The sequence below is a fragment of the Centruroides vittatus genome, unplaced genomic scaffold (assembly GCF_030686945.1).
Source record: "Centruroides vittatus isolate TY-2023 unplaced genomic scaffold, ASM3068694v2 contig_375, whole genome shotgun sequence".
NCBI classification, from domain to species: domain Eukaryota; kingdom Metazoa; phylum Arthropoda; class Arachnida; order Scorpiones; family Buthidae; genus Centruroides; species Centruroides vittatus.
In genome coordinates this window covers 1426000-1452781 of record NW_027122197.1, presented here as the reverse complement: position 1 = coordinate 1452781, position 26782 = coordinate 1426000, and the positions used below count along the sequence as shown (strand labels likewise).

Here is a 26782-nt window from a genome sequence, read left to right as displayed (position 1 = left end):
TAAAAAATGTATCAGCGGCAAAGAGGAGTTATCGTTATCCTTCGCATGGCAAATGCTCATATATGACGGATGACATTACAGGAAAGTTTCCACTTCCGCCCATGCGCAGCGGTGACGACATCCGCACGAGTAACATTTCGAATCTTGCGCACGGCTCTTTCGAAAATCTGTTCCATCGAACGTTTTTTATAAGTTGTCCGTTTTTTCACATGATGAAGAACTTTTATGTTCAAAAACGTTTGTGAAAAATTGTAATTATATCTGATAACGCACCGTTGTTGGTTTTTGGTGAGAAGTTACTGTTTATTTAGCGCGGTGTGCGATTGATGAGTAAAATTTTTAAGTCATTTTATTATATAAATGAAATATTCATATGTACTAAAATATTATTTTGGCAGCCTGTTAGTGCTGTTTTACCAAACTTATCACAATGATTTTGATGTATTATAAGTTTGGTAAAACAGCACTAACAGGTTGCCGAAATAATAATTTAGTACAATATACCAAACAAGAAGGTAAATGAAGGATAATTCATGTGTTTAACAATAAAATTATACAAAAAAGTACATAATTGACATGCCATTACAAAGGTATAATAAATAATTCATAAAAAAAAGTCACTGTGCAGAGAACAAAACTTTATATTTTTAATTTTTTTTTTTGCATATACTGCTTTCAACTCTAAACACTTCTCATAGCAATGCTTCTACTTTCAATCTATTTCTATAAAATTCTGCATTATGAGAATTGAACCACTGCATTATAGCATGTTTTGCCTTGTAAAGTAACTCTCAGCGGACTCCCTTTAAATGTTCCTATAACTTTGGAAACAAAAAAGTCTAAAGGTGTCAATTTTGGACTGTAGGAGAATCTGATAGTAGTTTCCAGTTGAATGTTCAAGGATCTTTTGAGGAACAGGCAGGTGCACTGTTATGGTGAAACAAGGTTCATTTGTGCAACTTTTTCTGTCCATTTTTTCTTAATTGCTTCTTTCAGTTTGCACGAAACTTGAGCGTAACAGCTTCCTGTAACAGTTCTCTGTCTTTCCAAAAAATTACCAAAATTATGCTGTCACAATTCCATAAAACTGGGGCTATAACTGTATGAGCAAATTGTTTGGCTTTGACTTCAATGGGACTCAAAGAACCTGTTGCTAATCACTGTTTTGCATTTTGCTTTCTGGATTATACTGGTAAATCCATGTCTCATCTTTAGTATTTGCTAAGTGATGGTAAAACATTTCCGAATCAGAGTCCTAACTAGTTGAGAAATTGAACAGCATGCTTAGCTCTGTTAACCATGTGTTCATAATGTAATACGTTTGCTACTTATCTTGCAGAAATTTTACGCAGTCTTAAATGATCAGAGATAATTGATTGAGTTGAACCATAAGAGAGACTTACTCTTACAGCTATTTCATGTAGGGGCACACTATCTTCTTCAATTATCGACCGAACATCAGCCACAGTTTTTCACTGATTGAGGTTGAAGGCTTTCCAGAGCACTCATCTCTAATGTCTTCCCTGCTCTCTTGAAAATGCTTTATCCACTTGTAAACTGTAGCTTGCTGTGGAGCATCCTCTTCATAAACTATTTATAGGTTTGTACAAAACTATTCTCTTCACTTCAGTTTTGTACAAACCTTAACAACTGTTTGAATTTAAAATTCTTATTTTCCATCTCTAAAAAATGAACTATAAGACAAAATTCTTTTAAGTTACTTAATAAAATAATAAAACAACTTTTGTGCTTGATTCTTGGAAACTATATATGTTGACCCTTAAACTTTTTGATGATAATTTTATAGTAGTTGTGACAACTTTCTATTAATTAATTGATATACTTTCATATTATACTTTTAAGAAATTGTTTACTTAAGATGAATCCAGCCTTAAAATTAAACTTAAAAGTAGACATTTATTTATTGAAAGTGTTGTACATAATTTACAGTAATATATACAATAATTATTACAATTACAGTAGACCCCCTATAACACGGTAGATACGTTCCGTGTTATATGAATCTGTGTTGTACGAGTCACTTAAATACAGGAGCCAATCACAGCCCAGCATGTGCGCAGTTTAGGGGCTATGACTGTTTGAAAGGTTTTCTTCCATAAAATTAACTAGTTCTAGACTAATTTGACTCAACATTTCCAAATCACGTATAATTTTTTGGGAATAATCCATATAAACTATGCTATAGACAAAGAATTGTAGGATTACTTACCGAGTGCGCACTGTTTGACGACTCCATTGCTTAAGCTTGTTTTTGTCACGGAGCGGCTCATCGAACAGCTGGCGCGTGTTTCCTGATAAGTTATTTTTCTGCAAAAAATTTCTGAACTTTGGAGACATCATTAATTTAAATATAATTTTTATGGCCTTTAAATAATAAATGATTTTTAGTACGTCCGCTGCTCGTTTAAACTCAATGATTTGTGCAATGTCCGCAATTGGTCTAGATTCGACCAACCCTGTCACGACACTAGTCGGCGATGACATTTTACTGTGTTATACGAGTCTCTTTTAGCGTGTTATACGAACACGATCGCAATTTTTTCGCCGTGTTATACGAATCCGTGTTATATGAATTCGTGTTATAGGAGAGTCTACTGTATATATTATATTAATTATTAAAATAAATATAAAATAATAAAAAGCAATTAATTTGTAATTTTTATATTTGTTAGAAATTGCAAATTAATTGCTTTTTATATTTTTAATTTTTAAAATTTTAAAATGGATTATACTAAAATTTTAATACAACAAAATGGAAGATTTTTATATAAATTTTATAGTTTCGTAATATTTCAATAAAAATTTTCTTTTCTGTTACAGTTTTTTCTGCTGCAGTTGATCGTTTAGGGGATAGTAAAGACCAAGTATGTATTTGATTTTTATATTTATAATTAATTATATAATAACAGATTGTCACCATTTTATATTAAATATTTAATTTCCATCTTAAAATTTATGAAAATTCATCATTGATAAATAAATAGTGTGATACTGTAAGTCTGAAAGGATTATTCTGAATAAAGACAATTCCTTCTGTAATATGTTAAAAGCATGTAATTCATAATATAATGTAAACTTTAGATGAATGTAAGATATTTATCAGAAAAATTAGCTACGTTTTAAATAGTTTCTGCTTCTGTTCATTTTAACTAATAGTGCCTTTTATCACGATATGTGACAGTAACTCAGATTTTTCCCCATTTTTTAATATTTTGGTATATTTCTATCTAGATCTGCTTGATGAGTATGTAATAAATCACCAAATGATTGCATTAATATCGGCTACTTAAATGATTGGTACAAAGTAATGCGTTACTAGAGGTAGACGTTAGGCACCATCTCTTAAGTAAACTAATAATTATAATTAAATAAATAAAGTATGAAATAAAATTTAGAACCTTCTGGAATAAAAGAACTGACCTGGGACGGGGCTTGAATTTGCAACCTCCACTTACCGTGCGATGTGCTTGCCAGTTATGCCACCCGGACCCCAAGCAAGTCTTTGCTTCCAGAAGTATATTAATTTAGATATAACCTTACTTGGTTAAATACAGCACTGGCCTAATGTCTACCTCTAGTGACAAATTACTTTGTACCAATCATTTAAGTAGCCATATTGTAGCCCGATATGTAGGCGATCGTTTGGTGATTTTATTATAGATCTGCTTTGTTGCTTATAAAATATCTACGAGATGTTGAGATTATTAGAAAATGATGCCACAGATTATAGATGATGATAAATCTTTCAAATCTTTTACTATTTATATACACTTTACAACTGATCAGTTTAATATGTCTGAAGGAAGAAATTCATTAATATGAAATCTTGCTAAATTTAGTATTTTCTGGTAATTTAAATACTAAATGGTATTGCATGAGAAGCAAAGGTAGTTTAACTTGAAGTAAAGTATAAAAAAAATGGAGAAAGATCTTTCGAGTTGCTGTTTCGTTTTGTGACAGTTCTTTTCTGGTTTCATTTTTTTCTCTACATAAGTTTTCGAAATGTGTTTCTAATCTTTCTCGGACATTCTTTATAATAGACTAATTAAAAATTTCCTATCTAATTTTTTAGAAATTAAGGAATAATTGGATGTAATAATTTTCCCATAAAAATGGTTAGCTAATACTGATTTTATTTGTTTAACTTACCTCAAATAGTAACTGAATTTCATCCTCAAGGCTTGAAATAATAATCACAATTATTATTCAAGGATTTCTGAAAACTTAGGGGGAACAATTATAAAATAAAATAATTAGCATAAGCTACTGTAGGTAGGAATCATTTATTTATTTAACAAGCAAACTTCAATAAAAATGAAATAAAATGTACAGTAGACATATTTTTAATTATATTTTATTACTGGTATATAGAAAGTAACACTTCTCTTAAAACTGCACATGTCATAAACCAGAGTACTATTGAAATTCTAGTTACTTGTTTATTTCTGTTCAGAAGGTCATTTAACATGACCAAAAACATTTGAAAATTAAAATTTACACTTTATTTTAAAAGTTTGAGTAGTAGTACTGCAGTTTATAAAAAGTAATTCATTACAAAGAAAAATATCAGTTGCCATTTCAAATATAATTAATTTTAAAATCAAGCATTCATAAATAAATATTTAAACACATTATTAACAACAGACATCAAACAGGTATGTGCAAAGGAAATAATAACTATCTTTAAATAGTAACCACAGAGAAAAATGCAGCTTAAAATAGTAGCTGCAGTTATTATTCAAATGAAATCAGTATTTCATAAGGTGCCACCCATTTTGTTTGATAAAATAAAAATTTTAAGAGCTTTCAAAAGTAATTGATATTTTTAAAGCATAATTCCATCATTTATCATTCAATTTTGCAAATAAATTTCTACACAGAAAGGAGATCTATTTAATAATTTATATTTACATGCTATAAATTATATGTCTGCATGCATTTTTCCTTAGAACCTGCAATAACCTTTCTTTAATGCTACTGTATAAACATCATCTATGATTGAATTTCAATTTTTAAAATGCTTCTAAATATTTTATAGTAATTATATATTTCAAATATATAGTTTCTGTAAAAAAAAACAATTTTTTTGAAGTTAAAAATGAGGCTTCACAGATTTATGGCAATTTTTTTAAGACTAAATTATAAGAAAATCTAATGATAAATAAAAAGAAAATATACTTTAAACATTTCTTTTGATCTTTTTATTAAAGTTTGATTGTTAAGCCCATTTTCTTTATTTTCAAATTGTATAATAATTAGTGAAAATATACACAAAATATAGAATTGCTTTTAAAAATACATATACATGTTCTTAAAGTTTATTTTAAGGAAATACAGTTGAAATTAAAATTTTATTGTAATATTTTACATAATACATTATATACTGTGTATTTCTTTAAAAATACTGTGTTAAGCAAATATATTTTACTGGTCGTAATCAAATGTCATTAGATGATGACGATATATTCAATTTCCAATAAAAAAGTTTAATGATTCTTCTTTATGAAGCTTCTTTATTGGTTTCTAATCAGAGAACTGCCATGCCTTTTGGGGAATGTTTTCACTTGGACACCAAGAGACGTTTTTTGGCTGTTTGACTTTATTAAATATGTATTTCAGAAAGCAGCTACTGAACCAGGAAAGAATCTACTTTAAACTGAAGAGGGACAGAACTATCCTAAATGCATATTCAATAAAGTAGAACAGACAAAAAAAGGTTTCTTTATGTCCATTCCAAAAAAATATAAGTACTCAGACTAGAAGCTTGATAACCATTAAATTCAAAAGAGAAGAATAAGAAGTAAATATTTAACAAAAATAAAAGAGTATTATTTATTATATTTTCTGGGCAATGATATATTTAGTATAGTTATGTTTTTGTTTGACTAACAAAAATTAATTTTGCCATTTTATAGCAGGGAAAGCATATAAATTTTTGAATATATTTATTTAAACAAAAATATATATTTACATAGTCATTAAAACAACTTACAAAATATTTATCTCATTAATATCTTAATTATAAAAATAAATTTCACAACTTTACATCTATGAAATTCAATGCTGTATTTTTATTATTAAACTTTATAATTTAAGAACAAAGGAACATTATATTAGCTTAGCTTATTAAATGCAAATTGATCAGAAATATGAGTAGAATTGATTGCATTAAAATCAGATTTCATTATAAACATATTCGTTCCCATTTAATAAGTAATGGAACCAAATATGGCATAAAAAGTTTTATGCCAGACTGAAAACAGATGAAACTGTTGTTAAAATTTTTGAAAAACTCACATTATTATGGATTATATGCTTTTAACATATTACAGAAGAAACTATTTTTATTCAGAATAATTCTTTCAGACTTACAGTATCACACTATTTATTTATCAATAATGAATTTTCATAAATTGTAAGATGGAAATTAAATATTTAATATAAAATAGTGGTAATCTGTTATTTACTTCTCTCTCACAATGAATATTGTAGATTTAATTGGGGGCTTTTTTTTTTTGTGGTTTTAGGCTTTCTACTGCTCAGAGAGCACAAAAAGGCTAGATAATTGGGGGCTATTAAGTAAACTTCTTAAAAATGAGTAATGATATGCTATATTAAGATAGAAGATTACAGTGAGTTATTATATGTAAGAAATTGTACTATCTTTCAGTGTTAAATTTATTTTTTTGATGAATTAAACACAAGTACTTTCAACCTTTAAAAATGTCTTCCTCGGGTGAAAAAAGAATATGTAAAATTCGAACATTGATTTCAAAATATCTTTACATTATGAAACATAAGAAACTTTTTAACCTAAATGTATTAGTTTTTTCACATGTGTGATAAAGTATTGATTTAAAACAAATATAGAAAGTACAGTAGACCCCCCTATAACACTGTAGATACGTTCCGTATTATATGAATTCGTGTTGTACGAGTCACTTAAATACATGGGCCAATCACAGCCTGGCACGTGTGCAGTTAGGGGCTACAGCTGTTTGAGAGGTTTTCTTCCAAAAAATTAACCAGTTCTAGACTAATTTGACTGAACATTTCCAAATCAGGTATAATTTTTTAGGAATAATCCGTATAAACTATGCTATAAACAAAAAATTGTAGGATTACTTATCGAGTGCGCACCGTTTGACGACACCATTGCTTAAGCTTGTTTTCATTGCGGAGCGGCTCATCAAATGGTGGGCGTGTTTCCTGATCAGCGAATTTTTCACAGAAAAAATAACTTAACTTTGGAGACATCATTAATAAAAATATAATTTTTATGGCTGTTAAATAATAATTGTTTTTTAGTAGGTCCGCTGCTTGTTTAAACTCAACGGTTTTTACGATATCCGCTATTGGTCCAGATTTGACCAATCCTGTCACAATGCGAGTCGGCGATGATGTTTTACCGTGTTATACGAGCCTCTCTTTTAGTGTGTTTTACGAATACAATTGCAATTTTTTTGCCGTGTTATATGAATCCATGTTATATGAACCCGTGTTATAGGGGGGGGTCTACTGTATTATTAATATATAAAATGAGATTAAAGAATAAATAACATACGAAAATAGATAGCTAAGTTAAGGCTAAGTAAAATAAAGTATAAATGCAGTTAAAACAAAAATAAATCTAGATAAAAATTAAGGTTTTAAGTTTTTATAAAGTGTTATCTGTATATCAGTACAATTTCTTATGTATAGTATATTTGGTATAATAAGTGAGAATATAGAATTTTATAGTGAGTTATTGGGTTAAATAATCAGATTAAAAGATTTATTAATCACAAAATATTGAAACTTACTGATTGGATTATTATAACCAATAATGATATCATACAAAACTAAAACAATGATGACTAAGTTTATTTTTTCAATGTGATATAAAAATAGTTTGTTTAAACACCAGTTGTTGGTTGTAAACAGTAATAGAACTACTCTATTATATAATTATTTAAAATTATTTTAATTGATTTATATATCATCAATTTATTATTATAGTACATTGTCTTCTCAGTTGTTGGGCATATAAATATCCTTTTATTTTTCTACTCTTCACTGGTTTTTAAGCCCTTCATTAAAATTAAGGTTTAGGAAATTTTAATTCATTGAAACTAATTATGATTTTAAAAATAATTATATTCTTGAAACCTTATAAAACCTTTTATTTTTAAGGTCAGGGAACAAGCAAAAACATTCCTTTTAAAGCTTATGAGTGATGTCGCTTCTCCTCAGGTAAATATTTTAATTATTACTACTTTCATTATAAAAATTTAATAATAATAAAACTAGTAAAAACTATTAAATAGCTAGGACAATAATTACATTTTAAGATTTTCTTGTAAATTTTTAAAAAAGTCACAAGAAATTAATTGAGGAAAACACAGGAATTCTTTGTTTTTCTTTGTCTTTTGTGCTTTTTACATCTCAGGAACAGTCTTATAGCACAGTTGACCTTTTATTCTATGCTCTTATCTGCCTCAATATGTAAAACGTGTAAAATAAATTTCCTATAACAATGGCTAAATTTTAAATATGTATGTATATTAACATTAATAAAACTAGTAAAAACTGGTAAATAGGAGGATGATAATTAAATTATAATAATTTATTAGTTGGAAATCTTTTAATTTATAATAAAAGTACAAGTAATAAATATTTAAAAGTAATGTACATTTCACTCCAACACTTAACTGTATAATGTAATTACACTTGTGTGTTGTGGCATTACCAACGGTGAATTTAAAGTATAAATGAGTTCACAAGCACTTCCGATAGCATAAAGCTACCATTGTCAGATGAATATTGAATACAACGGTTTTCAAATTCTGAACTTTTGAACAACTTGTGAAATTATACAAAGTGCGTGGATGAATTTGAAATAGAATAAGAATTCAAATTAAAAAATTGGTTTTTGAATAGAAATATGAGTGATGTCATATTCCCAAATATGCGTAGAGAGCGATAATGATGTTCTAGAGATGTAGATTAGATTGCTTGAATAAAGTTGTCCATATTTGTGGGATTTTAAGTGTTGCTGTGTTGCATGGTGTTAAAGCCGATATGTAGAGGTTCTCCCAAATAAATAATTCTTTCAGATTGTTGTGCCATTTGAGTAACTTTGTTTGGGCCCAGAGTGGCTGGTAATCTTGATCCAGCACTTTTTTTTTGCCAATTCTGTTGACGGTTTGCTGTTTTTGATGTCCTCCTGATGTTCTAGAATGTGAGAAATTAACATTCTGGCAGTGGCCCCTATGTAGCCAGTCTTTTCTCTTGACTGATCATGTTTTAGTGGAATTTGATAGACCCCAGATTTTTCATTCAATTTAAAAATATCTCTGTCGTTGCATAATAATCTTCTTACTGTTGGTTGTGTGGTTAAGGGTAAAATAGAACCATTCATTCTAAAAAGATGTACTATTTTTAGAGAGATGGAGTCTAAAAACGGTATTGGGGGATGTGCTATTTTTAGATCCTCTTTGTTACTAAGAAAAGACTGAGGAAATAGCTTATTTTTAACACAATTTCAGAGAAAATGAAGTTTAGATTGGAATATCCAGCTTTTTGCATAGCTTCGTTAATGAGTTGCAATTCTTCTTCCACTAGCGCTTGGTTGGAAGGGAGAAGGTAACTTTATTCAAGCAATTTAATGTACATCTCTAGAACATCATTATTGCTCTCTATGCATATTTGGGGATATTACATCACTCATATTGCTACAATGTGAGTGCGCTCGTTTAACCAGCACTCGGAAAGCTGTGAATTTATATGCTGGTGGGTTGTGGGAGATCCATGGGATAAATATAGGATAGTTTTCTGTAGACTTTAGTACGAAAGCCTCCTTGGTTGTCCAGTTGTATGGATAAATCCAAGAAATGTAAATGTATCAATGTATCGTTTTCTTGCTCGAGTTCGATCTGGAGGCCGAACTTGTCATTGATGTCCTTTACGAATTGTTGTATGTTGGGTCTAACTTTCCAGAATATAACTACATTGTCAACATATCTTGAGTAAATGAGCATCTGCGTTTCGTATTTCGGCACGATATCATTCTCTAGTGTTCTTAGAATCAGCTCACATAATGTACCTGCAAGCGGGCTGCCCATAGCTACGCCTTTTTGTTGCGTGTATGTGACGCCTTTAAAGTTAAACATAGATGAAAGAGTAGTAAGATGCACTAGCTCTAAAAACTTCCGAGCACTGGTTAAACGAGCGTACTCACTCATATTGTTGTTCAAAAACCAATTTTTGAATTTGAATTCTTATTTTATTTCAAATTCATATTTGTATTCCATCATGCACTTTGTATAATTTCACAAGTTGTTTGAAAGCTCAGAATTTGAAAACCATTGTATTCAATATTCACTTGACGATGGTAGCTTTATGCTATCGAAAGTGCTCGTGAACTCATTTATACTTTAAATTCACCATTGGTAATGCCACAACATGCAAGTGTAATTATGTTATAAAGTAATAAATATTTAAAAGTGAATATACAAAGTTCATATTTAATCATTATAATTTTATTATATTATATTTATATTAACTAATGTTACAGTAAATTTTACAAATAATGTGAGAAGTTAAGTTATTTGAAAGAATAATGTAAATAATTTAGGACCGTTTTTCTTCTAGAAATACAATATACATCAGACAAAGATTTTTATCTAAGAAAAACATGAGAATGTATAATTAGAGAATTTAGTATATAAAATATTGTAACTTAAAATATTTATTTAATATTAAGTTATATATTTTGATTTGTATAATAATAATATGAAAATATATTTCAGTATATATTTGAAAAACTTGTTCCTGCCTTCAGCCATAGAAATTGGAGAGTTAGAGAAGAAGTTATGATTTGTTTAAAAGAAACATTAGAAACGTAAATAACTAATTGAAAATTAGTAATGCTAATTGTAAATTTATCATTCAGAATATTTCATAAAATTTAATTTCTTTAACTTTAACAAAAGTCAAGTTAAATAAATGATTGAAAAAACATTACATATTTATATACAATGATATACCTTTCAGAAAATAGAACTCTCTTAACAATAAGCAACTTGACACCTTCTGCATGTTTACTAGCAAAAAGTTTAATGGAACAAATGTTTTTAGCCTTTTTCAGAAGTCTTCCTCAGGGTTGTTAGTTTAGTTTATTGTATTTCATGTTAGTTTTATTTCATTTTGTATTATTTATTGTTATTTATTTTGATACATATTCTATATATAATGTTTTGTTTATAAAAATTTTTAAATTATATCACATTGCATTTGAATGTTTTCAGTTTGGAACATTCTATAGAATATTAAAGTTTAGAATAGTTTTAAAACCCGAGGAAAGCCTCTAAAAGAGACCAAAAACATTTGTTCCATTAAAGTTTTTTGTTGGAAAATGTGCAGAAAGTGTGGAGTTGCTTATTATTTATATACAGCAGCGGTTCCCAACCTTTTTTCATTAGCTTACCCCTGTGGCATTTCCAACTTCCCAACAAGCAACACATGTGCAAATCATGCACTGCCTGTTTGTAGAGAGTATTGCCATTTTGAATTTTATTTTGACTTGGTTCTCAGTCCTAGTAACAATCTGAGTACCTACAAATCTGTTTTTTTTTTTTTTTTATGCACTCATGATTTGGGCACCTATTACTCTATGCCAAATTGCAACTTCTGACATGTACTCCTTCGTACCTCTAAGCTAACATAGCAGGCAGTATGATTTTATAAACAAGACAGTCTTGTCAATAAAAAATTAATAAAAATACTGAATAAATAATGAAAAAATTACTACTTGTAGAGAAAATCTGGAGAAAGCTATGTCCTTTTCCTTGCTAACAATAAACAATACTTTTTATAAACAAAAAAATACTTTTTTCAAACAACACGTGGGGATATTTTTGCGAGATGATGATGATGATAGCAACAGTAACACAATCCACCATCAAAAGTCTGTAGCATAATCACTAATCATGCATAATGGTATCCCCACTACCATTGACTGACTGACTGCAACATCTATTGATCTGTTGCATGGCAGCACAAGTTTTTATTTCTATTTTTGCATTTTGAAATTAATAATAAAGTTTATGATTGTTGCAAGGAACATTTTTTACCTAATAATTTTTAAATACTATTAATTTATGATACATAATATATTATATTTTATGTCATAATAACTAACTTTTTTCTCTACCCCTAAATAACCTATCGCATACCCTGGGTTGGGAATTGCTGATATACAGTAATAAAGTTAAGTAAATGGTAAATTAATTAAAATTTAAAAAAAAAAATGTTTTTTGATGTTAATATTTTAAAGTAGTAAGTCAGTAAGTAAAGTTTATTGTACTAGGTGTAAACCTGTTACAAAGGGGTTTACAAAAAGATATTCACAAAAAGACAAATATATAACTTCACCTATCATAGTATTTGGCTATAACAATATTTTACACAGATTATAGAAATTATTAACAACTTGAACACAAACTATATGGTGTATTTTCTCGGACACATGGCAAATTTCATCACTAAGTTTTCTTCAGTTGATACGTGTATTAAGTTTTGTACACGTTTCGGGCTGTTGACGCCCCTCTTCAGCCAACTTTAATTCACAGATTTTGCAAACATAAAATTGTTTTAAAACCTCTCTGTACATTAATTAATTTTTATCATCTAGTCGATCTTTCTCATCGAGGCCAGAGATTCTGTTGTACAAACGAATTCTTATTGGTTTTGTTGCGTATGACTCTATTCATTTACATAGTGATGTGGTAGATGGGCCACCTCGTGGCAATCTTCTGTTTATAGGCATTAATTTTTATTTTATTATTTTACATAAAAATAATAATTTACTTTTTAGTTTATATAGAAATAATTTACTTAGTTCCAATTTATAATATGCTGAGCCAATTTTCGTTTATTTTTATACTAAAGATAAAGATAATGTGGAAATCCTTCATAAAGAAAAAGAAACATATAACAGAAAGTTTAAAGAAAGCATTGAAATTATAAAAAGCAAGGAATGTATAAATAAAAACTTTAGTATAAAAATAAACGAAAATTGGCTCAGCATATTATAAATTGGAACTAAGTAAATTATTTCTATATAAACTAAAAAGTAAATTATTATTTTTATGTAAAATAATAAAATAAAAATTAATGCCTATAAACAGAAGATTGCCACGAGGTGGCCCATCTACCACATCACTATGTAAATGAATAGAGTCATACGCAACAAAACCAATAAGAATTCGTTTGTACAACAGAATCTCTGGCCTCGATGAGAAAGATCGACTAGATGATAAAAATTAATTAATGTACAGAGAGGTTTTAAAACAATTTTATGTTTGCAAAATCTGTGAATTAAAGTTGGCTGAAGAGGGGCGTCAACAGCCCGAAACGTGTACAAAACTTAATACACGTATCAACTGAAGAAAACTTAGTGATGAAATTTGCCATGTGTCCGAGAAAATACACCATATAGTTTGTGTTCAAGTTGCAGAATAACTTCACCTATCATAGTATTTGGCTATAACAATATTTTACACAGATTATAGAAATTATTAAAACAATTTATAACCATATGGAAAAAATTACATAAAATCATCATCGTTGCTCTTGACCGTCGTATGGAGGTTGTATTAATCTTACAATTCATAAATTCATCTATGACAGGAAATTGGGAAGTTTTTAAATAACATTATGAGTTATTGTCTTCTCTTTATATAGTTTTATGCCATAGATTTATATAATAACAATGACACATACACATCAGTAATATAAGGCTATATTGTTGTTATATTATTTCCCACAAGATTACTCTATAATATAATTATGCTTATTGGAAATTTTCTGTCGAACGACACATACAACAGAAGTTAACATAAAATATGAGCATAATTTAAATCTATTCTTAATATTCCTACTTTCATAATTATAACAATCATATGTCCATTGCTTCTATCATTCAGGTTATTCACTATTTCGAAAATAATCAGATCCTATTAACCAACACTCAATTGAAACACTTTATCCAGGTTGATATCATATGAATATTTTTGGTTATCCTTAATGTAGTAATCGTCTCTTATGTTTATTCTATTTCCATCGAGTTTTTCCTTTTTGATTATTGGTAATAATTTTTTCTTCCTCGTTCTTGATCTTTTACATAGATCTGTGGTGAATATTATTTTATTTTTTCCCTTTTTACTGAATTTATCTTCCTTTTTCCAAAGCTCTCTAAGAATCAAGTTTCTATGAAATGAGTCCACTCAGATTTTCACTATAGGCTTACTCTCGCCATTAGTTAGCCTAACAACACTATCTGTATAGCTATTAGATATTCCCAAATCTTTTTCAATGTACTGGTTAATTTCATTTGCGTAATCGTGTGAATTGAACGGGAAATTAATAATTATAATGTTTCTATTATTTATCTCATTAATCAATTTATCTATTTCAAATTCTATCATACCTTTAATTTGGCGATTGTTCTTGGATATTATTTCCATTTCTTCTACTTGTTGAGATAGCTTTGTCAACTTTCCATGAAAGTAGTTATTTTCTTCTTTCAGTAAATCAATCTCTGTTTTAATTTCTTGTAGTTCAATATGGAGTTGTGAAAATTTGTCCTGTATTAATTGATAAACCAATTTCAATGTGTATTGGGGGTACTTCCTGCGCCTGTGGCTCTTTATCACTAACTATTGCAAAGTAATTGTTTATTTTCATAATTCTTGTAGTCTTGGGGCTGTTTTGACGGATATCTTCTTCTATTTGATGATAATCTTCGCTACGTAGATCTTTCAATTGTTTTCCATTTTCCTTTTCTTGGGAATTGTCTTTACGTGGTCTACCACGCCCTCTTCTTTGCATGGTAGCTTGACTCATTAGTTGAGGAGAACGGGATAAGGGAACAGGATTTGATTCTATCCCGGAAATTAATAACAACAATATAATTAAGTCTAAGGATAGTCTACTCACAAATATCCACTTCCGTGAATTAATCACGCTCCAACTATTTACAGCCTTCCAACTCACCAATACACAACACCAGGCTCTGTTCAAAAGTTCACCTATTTTAAAGTAGTATAAAATATCCGCAAGTACAGAAGTTAAAATCCTCTTAAAAGTTGAAGTTACAATTTCATAATCTTCAGATAGACAACAAATGGAAAAAGAACATAACAGTTTCTTTAAATTGTTATGTTGTTTTTCCATTTGTTCCATTACTTTTTTTTGTTCAATTTTAGTTGAAAAGTTGTGTAATGACATTTATGTTTTTATAAATAATAGATTAATATGGTTCGATGCTTCCACTCTAATGGATTAACAGTAAACAATAGAAATTGTGATTACAATTCTATTATGTATTAAGTATTATTTTTGTGAATCTTTATAAAATTATTTTTTTGCTTTATTGCAAGTTTTTTAGAGTTGAATTGTTTTTCTTAAAATGTTATTGATCGTGATTTCATTTTTATTGTTTAAAACATTAGCAGGAAAAAAAGAAAATAAAACTGTTAAGGAATTGTTTATAACAAATTTATTATAAAGAAAAGTAATCAAAATTTTGAATTTTGCTTTTATCATTTTCATTAAACAAATGAATTAACAATAGAGGGGGAAAACACTATATTGGATTTGATAATTTGTTTATAAAAACAATAAAATTGCTGTAAAATATGAAAAATAATTACTACTTTTTCCATATTTTATATCATGTTTTTCATCATTTTATATCATATATATTATATTAAATATGACAATATTTGATTTACTATTTTCAAAACAAAATTAAAAATATAATATACAGTAGAGCATCGATTAACCGACTTATCGGTTAACCGACCACGTTCTAGTCGGCAAATTCAAATGTCCGCTAATGATGTGGCGCTACAATATTTGGTTATGTCTTGGCTACTTTAATATTATTTTTGTTAAATTTTTGCATGTTTTAGCTGGCAGCACTGGCTCGACCATGAAAGGGAGGCTAGTATTTAAACCAGGCCTAATACACTATACTAATAATGTATTTTTTCATACTTTCCGGTTATCCGACTTTTTAGTTATCCGACCAACCCGAGTCCCCAATTAAGTCGGATAATCGATGCTCTACTGTATATAAACTTTTAATATAAACTCAAATTATTTCTGTTTCTAGGCATGGTGCTCATTCATTATCTATAACTAAGTTATTACCTGCAATTATCAAATTGTTAAGTGATCCAAATTCACAGGTAAGATTTTAAATGTATGAATTAGAGAAGTTGATAGTTGTAATTCATTTAATGTAAAATAAACAGGAAAAATTTTCATTATATCTTTTGTGAAATTATTTCTGAATAATGTATTATTTAAGATTTTACAGCAACTTTTAGTAACACTTTAATACCTATCATTATATCGAGTATTAAATAAACTATGCAAAAAGCTTTTTTTCCATGAAGTCAACACTTTAACATTTATAATGATTGTTAAATAATATATAACTAAAATTTATCTTATACAATTAATAAAGTTTAATACTTTAGTAGGGGCATTGCATTTGGAAAAATTCTTATGTAGAATCTTTTTTTTTGGGATCCACAAGAAAATCTTTACAATATTTTTTTGCACTAAAAAAATAAACATTTTGAAATATGAATCGAACAGGAATGAACATCAAGCGTGTCCACAAACTGAAATTTTACAGGAAAAGCAAAAAATGTAACTGCTTCAATTTTGTTAGTAATTAATGAAGGATTTTGTGTATCTCGATATAGTCCACGAAGAAAATTTTCAAATTATGTTACTAGTACAGAAATATGGTCATTTACAGCCCATGGACCTACACTTTTTCTTTTCTAAACCCATTTCATGTGAAGATTTTTGGCTTTTTTCAGATCAGGGAAGTGTTTAAAGACTATTTTTACGCAAGTCTTTTATTGTTTATCAATATTATTATATATAGTACAATAAAAAAAATTTAAGCATCCTTCTCTCTCTTCACTTGTCAGTTTGGTCTTCTGATATTAGTGAGTTAGGGCAGAATGGGCAAACTTGTATAAGTATTTGCACAACTTTTTCATATCATCCAACTTACAAGTTTTTTAACGTCTATTGGTTTACATACAGAGAATTCATGGGACAGCCAGGAGCAGAAAGTGTGAAAATCATTCACTGCATCCCTTTTCATTCCTGGATGCGATTCGAGGTACATTAAATACATGAGTCAGGGTGGGACTTCATTTCCAATCTGGAAATCATGCACCAGACCACTATTGACCCAAAACTATAGAAAATAGCATTTCATGTAAAAAATGGACCTAACCTGGTTTTTATTTCAGGCCATTTAATTATTATGTTTTTGTAATGTTTGTATATTTTAAAGAATTTTTAATTATTATATTATATTTATAAAGTATTTATTATTAACGTCGGTACTTTTTATTTTGATTTTAATTGATTATAAATTAATAAATACAAGGGGTGATCATTTATTTTGTTGAAATAATGCTAGATTTTTTTCCCTTAATGTTATGCACTATATCTTCTTAGGATTTATCATACTTGAAGTACTCTCTCTTTTGACCTATATACAGTATCCACCATCTCTGTATCAATGAATTATGTACTTTCTTGAATCTACTTTTGGGCAATTGTTGAAGCGTTGTTATTAGGACCGTATTTTAATATTGGCTACACAGTATCAGGAGTAAGTGGTCTAGTGTTGTCAAGATGATGTAGAAATTATCATTTTACAATAGTAACTTTAGGACATTTATCACAAATGACAAAGTGATGTTTTATTCTGAGAATCTTGGTTGTTTTTTCTTATTCAGAGTTGTTGATTTGAGGCACAAAATGTGAAAATATAAGGTTTCATTTGAGGTTACTCAAGGTATAAAATAAGTGCATGTCTGTTGACATGGCTTTAGTTTCAAACTTATATTCAATGACTATTAATATAAGATCTACAAACAAATGACAAAATTGAGACTATAGGAGCTGATCAGCATGTAATGGGGGCTGGTCAGCTCCATAGATGAACATATTTTCTCAGAAATTTTTGCAGATGAAACTTTTGAACGATTCCATAAATTAAACGATCAGTCCTTGTACATGTAATCAAAGACATAAATAATAATTTTAAAATACCCTTTTAATGAAAGTTATTTATAATTAAAGAATAAATGATTATTCATTATAAAAGATTGAGTGAAAATAAGTTTATTCAAATTTTCATATTTAGGTTCGTGATATGGCTGTTTCTACTATTGTTGAAATATATAAATATATTGGTGATAGGCTTCAACATGATTTAAATAAAAAGTATAACATTCCTGCCCCAAAGTAAGTAAATATTACAATTAGTATTTAGTCATAATTAATTTTTTATTAAAATCATAAATAAATCTTTTAAATAATATGTTATATTTAAAGTTAAATCTAAACGTTAAATAAATATATTTAGATTACACATGTTAATGACAAAGTTTGAAGAAGTTAGGAATTCTGGAGGTCTTTTTTCTTCAGCAGATCAAGGTAATTAAAGAGCCATTTTAAAAATGTTTATTATTATTATAAATTTATTATAATAATAATTAAAATAAACATATATTTTATCATGAAGTAATTATAAACTTGTATCAGTTTCCTTTTAATTAATCTAACGTTTGGTCAAACAAATATTTTATATTTGTTTCGTTAAATTTTGAGTGCAGCCAATGCGCTAAAAATAATTTAATTACATTCTCTATCGACATAAAACATAGGAGGAAAGATTGTAATTTCTATGGTCTTAATTTGTATATGCTTAATAATTAAAAATAAATTTACAGGATGATAAGAAGTATACCAAACGTTTTCAAATAATAAAAATTTATTTATTTTTTTAATAATTTTGTGGCAAATAGTCATTTGTCGTCACAATCAAAACTTATAAATGATTAAAATTTACTGTAAATTCCCTTTCTGGTGTTGCTTTATTAAACTTAATCAAGTAAACTTAATTTCTAAATTAATTTTTAATATTTTAAAATTTTCATTAATAAAAAATCAATTCAATTTTTTATATGATTATGAAATCTAATATAAACTTTTAATTCAAATAAAAAAATGATTGTGTGTGTAACCTTTTAAGTATTATAAGAATAGTTTAGAAAATAATGGAAACATTTACGTATTTAAAAAGCATAACAACAATTTTAATAAAATTTTAAATTCCGAGAGTATTTCTAATAATAAGGAATATTATTTTGAGTACTTTATTTTAGAAATTACTTAAATTGTTTTTTTGGTTTTGTTCAGAATTAATATGTAATTTCTTTATTTACTAACTATCAATACAATTTCACGAATGATTATTTTTAAATAAACTTAATGAATCTTATACAGATTTATTTATATTTATAATCCATAATTTAAAATTAAAATTGGAAGGTTATTTTCAAGCACATGTACGATCACTTATTAGTTAGTTAATGATTTCTAACTTCTTGATCATGGATTTTAAAGAACAGAAGTTTAAAACAAAGGAAAATTTAAAGAGTACACTAAATAGTGTTGCATGGACATTTCTCTAAAATAAAGGCTTTATCTTTATCTTATTTATCTAAAAAAAATGAATTATAAAAATTTATCTTTCGTGACATTAAAAGTTTGATAAGTTAAATAAACAATAAAGAGATAGAAGCAAAGCATTAGATAAAGTAATTAAAACAGAAATTAGAATATATTTCTGAATAGGAATATAGGAAAAAATGCCTGTCAATATTATCATCAGCTACATTTCTTGCAATTGCTTAAAAGATTTAACTATAAAATTTGTACATTTATTAAAAAATTAGCTTTTTTAAAGGATATATTAATTCATATAAAATTATTGCATGTTAGTTTCTTTTAATATACAGACTTATGAATAACAGAACAAAAAGTCTTTAATTAAAATATTGGTATTTTTAGTTTTTACAAATACCAATTGAAAATTAATGATATAAAGTGAATATAATCGGAAGCATTTAATACTATACGAACAATGTTTTTCACATCATTTATTATACGGATAATATATGTACGATATTTTTAATAATAAAAATGTGTATTACTTTAGTTACATTTTAATATGAATGGCTTGTCTTACGTTGAAGATAATAGGTAACAGAAAAATCATTTTATAATACATGTATCTTTAAACTTTCTTTTAGGAATTACTATATATGAAATGTAGTGTATTCACTTATCAGTTTATCTAAGATAATTAGGGTTACATTGTAGTACTTTGATACCTTAAATTACTTTTCAAACACCAAATTTGGATTTTTGTTTATTTTCAGCTCTGTTTAAATTATTAAAAGTATGTATTAATGTTTCACATATTGTAATATGTTTAGTGTAAAAATGTAAAACTTTATGCCTTGAAAAATTGTAATTTTTCTTTTTAGCTCTGGGAATGAAACTCTCTTCAAAACAAGTAAATTCTATTGTTTGACTTTCAAACATTCAACCTGAACATAATTTTAGGAGTACATTACATGTCTGGGACTGTCTGTATTAAATGGGATGTATTTACATTTATTAGATTATCTTTTAAAATTGATTATTTGAACAAAAGTTATATATATTTAGTGTATTACAAAAACAGCTTAAAGTTCTTCCAATGCCTATTTATGAGATTGTGAGTTTGAATCTCTAGTTTTATGTTAGTACGTTTTCAATAGAAATTGTTGTTAAGAGAATAACTTTTGTTCAAAAAACAGTGTGTGTTGTTTTTGAGTCATAGTGAGTAATTTTATGAACTAACTACAATGTGTCCAAAAAGTTACTGTGCAGTGAGAAATTTGTAATGACATTAAAGTGTCTCGTATGCACAGTGTTGCATACGAGACATGTAAGTTGTATGTTCCACATTTCTACTTTGTGTCTAAATGACATTACTGCTTGCTCACAGATATTTTGGGTTTAGGACTACAGTTTTTGGGAGATTTCTTTGCTGATTATGTATTCTCCCATGGAATCTGGCACTCTTATTCTTTGGACCTCATTTCCCTGGATTTTCTCTTACAGCAAATGTTGGAAATGTCCAGCATTTGCTGTAGGAGAAATCGCAGTATCATAAACTACTTTACAGGGAACCTCAATATTAATATGTAATATTCTCTATAAGCCAAACTCTGTCACTCAAAACCAGGTACAACTGATCAAATATATATATATTTTCTTTTCAGAAAATATCCTACATAAAGCTTTACTTTTAATAAAGCTTAAATGTTTCCCAGTGCCCAGTAACTGTTTAAGACATATTCAAAAATCTCTAAACCTGATATGAAATTATTGTTTAATCATTCTTGTTAAAAGTTATAAATAAACTTCTATTTGTTTCTGTAGATAAAATGTATTTATCCGAAAAATACTTTTTATTAATTTGTTTTGATAATTTAGTGAATTCTAAATAAATTCAAAATATAATACAATGAAAATTATTTTAATCTAGATTTGAAATAGGGGAAAAATGACAAGCATATAGATGAATTTAAAGAATTGTTTTTAATAAAAATATTTTTACAGTCACGAAAGGTTATTATAACATTTATTTTAGATGAAATTTCTGATTCTGAAGGGCTAAAATGAAAAATTTTAATTTAGAATTAAATATTAAAAAAAATTGCAGTGTTAATTTCAAGTTTTCATTTATTAAATACATATTTTTTAATGATTTTTCTTGAATTTAATGAATATGATGTAAATGTCATTATAAAGTTTATGATAAGGTTTTTGTTGGTTGTTATTTTGATATTTTGCTATAAAAATTTGATTTAATCATGAGTTGTTATTAATTAATCTATATTTATACTGTCTTACAATACTATGTATGTAATTATTGAAATATATAGTATTTTTGGGTTTATATAATTAGCTGTATTAAAAAATAAGAATCAACACACTTCAGTTTTTGATAATTATAATCAATATACATATAAAGTCAGGTAGAGGGTTCTGTACCATTGAATGTATCCATACCAAATTTGGCATGAATATTCTGACACCCTAGAAAAATACTATAAAGGGTTCCCCAATCACTGCTACAGCCCACCCCCTCTTAACCCTGAACATTTTTTTGTGTTTTGCAGTTTCATTATTATAAATAATCAAGTCCGAAGTATCAAACACAAATTCGTGTTAATAACAACCACTTGGCTTTTTTCCACCTTATAGTGAAGCCAAGTGGTTGTTATTAACACGAATTTGTGTTTGATACTTCGAAGAATAATACAACACGGTTTCACAAAAATCAATAATCAAGTCATTAAATGTACATTTTAGTTACTGACATTTTATACATTTATCACCCTTTTCCAACCAGATCTCGCCAATCTCCCATGCCCTCAAAAGCCCGAGCAACGGTGGGCATATGCAGCTTGTTATAAATATAAATAATTTTAATATTTATACAATTTAAAATATGGAAGAAACTAAATCGTCTTTGCTCTTCCGTTTTGTCTAATCACTAGGAATGAAACAGTTTTTCTTTACAAAAAAAAGTTATATCTGCAAAGAGAAACTGTTTCATTCTCGGTGATTAGACAAGACAGAAGAGCTAAGACGATTTAGTTTCTTCCATATTAATCTGAGATTTTATTATTTATTATAAATGCTTCTTGTCTTTTTTTTTTTTTTTTTACTTTATATAGTTACATATTTTGCTATTAATTTAGGACTTATTACACCATGTTTTTTTAGGAAACTCGACTTGGACCTTTTCCTTTTTATTTTTTAATAAGGAGGAGTTAGAATTTATTAAAAAGTAAAAATAAAAAGATCCAAGTTTCTAAAAAACATGGTGTGATAAGTACTAAACTAGCAAAATATGTAGCTATTTAAAGTAAAAAGAAGAAAAAAAAAATCAATTTAGTTTAAGAAATTTGATTTTTGTCTTTCAAACGTATTTGAAGTTTTGTTGTCGTCATCACCCTTAGATTACTGCAGAAATAATAATAATAATAATAATAATAAATTAGACTTAAATATAGCAAACAAACAACTAACAATAATTAAGATTAGATTAACTAGTTATTTTTTCAGTTCAGTTTGAATTATTTTTTATGAAAGTCTTTATAAAAAGACGATATTCTGTTCCATTGTACACAGTTTAATGATGATGCCATTCCAATGGATATTTGGATCAAGAATTATACAAATGTTATAAAATTATTCACATAACTATTTGAGAAATTTAAAATTATTGCGAGAATTTAAATTTTTGAAATTTTCTAACAACTTCGACTACTACTTTAACATTTATACAATTGTCTGAAATAGGGACAGCAAAGTCTTTTAAAAAATTTTAAACAAACAATTTGTACTTACTACATTTGGTTGTATTTTATTGGTTTATAAAATTATTTTATTCTCGAGAAAGACAAAAATTTTTCACGTTAATATTTACGGCTCTATAATTAGCTGTTGTCAGATTAAAATAACAATAAAAATAGTATAAATTTCCAAAAATTATTTCAGAAACGTAGTGTTACATATTAGCATTAATTTTTTTTTTAAATTATTAACATTATAACAGTATTATTAATTCAGTGAAATGAATAATAACAATGATGATAACTTTTTTCTTATTTATTATTGTTTCAAAAGAGCTCTGTAATAATCAAATCGTAACTTCTTGCGCACTTTCATAAAAGGACGTAGAGAAAGTTTAAATTTTTAAATGGAATCGTAGCGAAAAGCTTGTTTTTATATTTTATGGGAAATGACAAGAAATCTTTATCTGAAGTATTTTTTATAATGCATCTATTAAACATTATAGATAGTTGAAGGATTGAGTTGATTCAGGTTGTTGCATCCTCTTGCAATTGTGCAATTGACTAAAAAAGGTTATCTACTGTCTTCTTATTTTTTTGTCTTCATGCCTGTTTGTTAATTTATGTAGTGGTATATCAAGAAATAAATGACGTTCTTATCACCCGCTATGAGAGAAGACCAGACTGGAAGAAGTACTGCAGGCTTCACACACTGAAACGTTGTACAGAGTTAGTTTTATAAAAAGAATAAATAAATGTTTAGAAATGAATGTGAACAATTTGAAAATAATTAATAAAAAAGATACATATATATGTATCAACATCCCAAAGCCTGTATTAATACTAAGCCAAAAAATTGCCATAATTAACTGTGAATGATTATATCTAAATTTAAATATGTCTGGAAGAAAAGGCTTTGCTCAGGTTCGGATGTTATATCTGTCAAAATAACATGCAAATTCCTCTTCCGTTTTTCCACACAGAAAACATACAATGAGATACAATATTAATGAAAAATTTTTATCAGTTTAACATGAAATAGTCTCATGGTTCACTAGCACATTGTTCTTTTTCTCTAGTTTTCGGCTAGTTATAGCAGGTCCGGCGAGCGCCACCACTTTTTTATGCTAGTCCATCCAGCACATTGTGTTGATAGTTTTTTTTCCTCAAAACATTATCATTTCAGATACATCTTTAATCTGTAATAACCCGATGTTTTTATTATCATAATTTCATTTATATGTTGTCAAATTGTTAATCTAATAAGTTACACAATTTCAGATTACTATAAATTGATATAATTGATATAAAAAAATGTTATTTCAAAAATTTTATTGGATGATTGAAAAAAGTAGGTCTTGTCAAACTGGACAATAAGCTGTTGATAAATTTTAAGTATTTATATTTTAGCTACTATTACATGCAATTTACTTTAAAAACACTATTGGTTTTTATTGCAATTTTTTATATTTTAAACAATTGAATATGAATGAATATTCGTGTGATTGGAATATTATGGAACTATAAATTATGCTGACTCTTACATCATTACAGTGGATATAACATCAAAAATCATTATAATAATGCTATCATATCTGGAAATAATTTTATTCATTTATTATTTAAGTAATAAAGTATTACAGTATAGTTGCAATGGTTCTATTAATATACTAGCACTAGCATTCACTTGTAATCATGGTTATTGTTCAGTTATCTAATGTTATCAGAATTAACATGCCCCAAATAGTGGTGTGTGAATACTTTATGATGCCCAGGCAAATTTTAATTGGGGACTCCATGTACAGTATTGACCAGACATTTTTCAACAGGGGATCTTTTGGGAGAGTCCCAGTATTCTCATTTGTTTTTATTAATGTGACTTCTGGAGAGTTAATGTTAGTCAATAAAAAGTTAATCAGTTAATTTTAAAATTTATCTACCTTTATGCTAAATTTTACTATTTAATTAACTTAACATATAGCTCTAAAACAATGTAGTAATTTAGATTTCTAATTGGTTATAGCAATTGTTCTCAACATAAGGTTTTTGGATCACTGGGTGGTCCACAGACTGACAGTCATTTTTCTAAAATTCAATTATATGTTGTTTAGTCAGAAGAAAAAGTGTTTTTATGCATCACTTAACTCTTACATTAGGTTATTAGACAGACAGAAATGATATTATGTCATACACCTGAGGTGATTTTTTACGTGATAAGTGGAGACATAGGTGGTCTGTGACTCATTCGTGACTTAAGTGGTCTATATAACTTAGTGAGAACCACAGAGTTACAAAATTGAAGATTTTATTGTTTACTTATAACATCATATAATTTATTAAAATATAGGATAAGTTCTCTTATTTTAAATGAATTATCTGACAATAATCTGTTAATTAGAAATATAAATCCTATAGCAATTTTTATTAATTTTCTAGTAAAATTAATATTCTGAATATCTTACTAAAATTCAGATGATATTTTTGAAGTTTAAATAATTGTTTTAAAATCAATTTTTAAGTAATAGCGATGCAAACTACGAAAAGGTACCTTAAGTTTTAAAAGTAAATTTTGCTGTAGAGAAAACCGATACAATCCTAACATGGTTGAAATTGTAGAGTTTTAGGTTTCAATGCCGAATGTTTTTGTAACATTTGTCAACATTTAAAAGCTATAAATGCCTTTTATATGTTCCTATTAGTCTGTAGGATAAGGTGAAAATTGAATTTTACAACTTAAGGTGCCTTTTTATAGATCACTTCACACACGAAATTTTTACATTTATATCAGATAAAATGAAACCATATGTAAAAATTTAGATACTTTGGGAAGAAATTATTGTATCGGTACATACTTTCCCGAATAAAATATCTGTTTTTACGTATGGTTTAATTTTGTTTGTATGGTTTTTGAGGGTAAAAATGAACAAATTAATCCCAAAAATTACCGAAACTTTCTTGGTTATTTGAGAATAAATTAACAAATTTTCTATAAAATTGAAATTATTAAACATCTATAACGCCTCTCGTATTAAATTATTCATAAAATTTCAAAAAGATGCTTTTTCGGATAGATTTGATAAATAAAATTTAAATGCGTACTAATAATGCCGATGTGTATGTAAATTATGGAATAACTTGCCATAATAATTTGTAATTTTATTTTTAAAAAGGTTGAGTCATCTCTTAATTTTATTGATTAAAAATACAAAACATTCCTTTGGATAAAGATATTTTATAAAATCCTATATTAGATATGATAGAATAAATGTTTTTGAGATTCTTTCAGCTGCAGATTTTTTAAATGATTGAGTTAGAGCATTTCAACTTTTAAATTTGTTCTATTTGTGAGAAACGTATCTGAAACTAAGTCTCATTCATTATATAACACACGACTTTTAACTAAAAGATTTGATTTTCCTCGTCCAGACGTCTTTAAATTAAATTTAAAAGTATTTTTTTTGAACACGTTTCAA

The 26782-nt window shown here is 27.4% G+C and overlaps 1 protein-coding gene across 3 annotated transcripts in view; it reads left to right on the top strand.

The window, feature by feature from the left end:
- Positions 1-26782, top strand: part of LOC136975569 (CLIP-associating protein 1-like) — a 171677-nt gene that overhangs the window by 47975 nt on the left and 96920 nt on the right. For all 3 annotated transcript variants that reach the window (XM_067270655.1, XM_067270656.1, XM_067270654.1), the window contains exons 4-9: positions 2842-2885; positions 8194-8253; positions 10812-10903; positions 16181-16256; positions 18251-18351; positions 18473-18543. In XM_067270655.1, coding sequence (XP_067126756.1) covers positions 2842-2885; positions 8194-8253; positions 10812-10903; positions 16181-16256; positions 18251-18351; positions 18473-18543 — 444 coding nt within the window. The remainder of the gene's footprint in view (positions 1-2841; positions 2886-8193; positions 8254-10811; positions 10904-16180; positions 16257-18250; positions 18352-18472; positions 18544-26782) is intronic.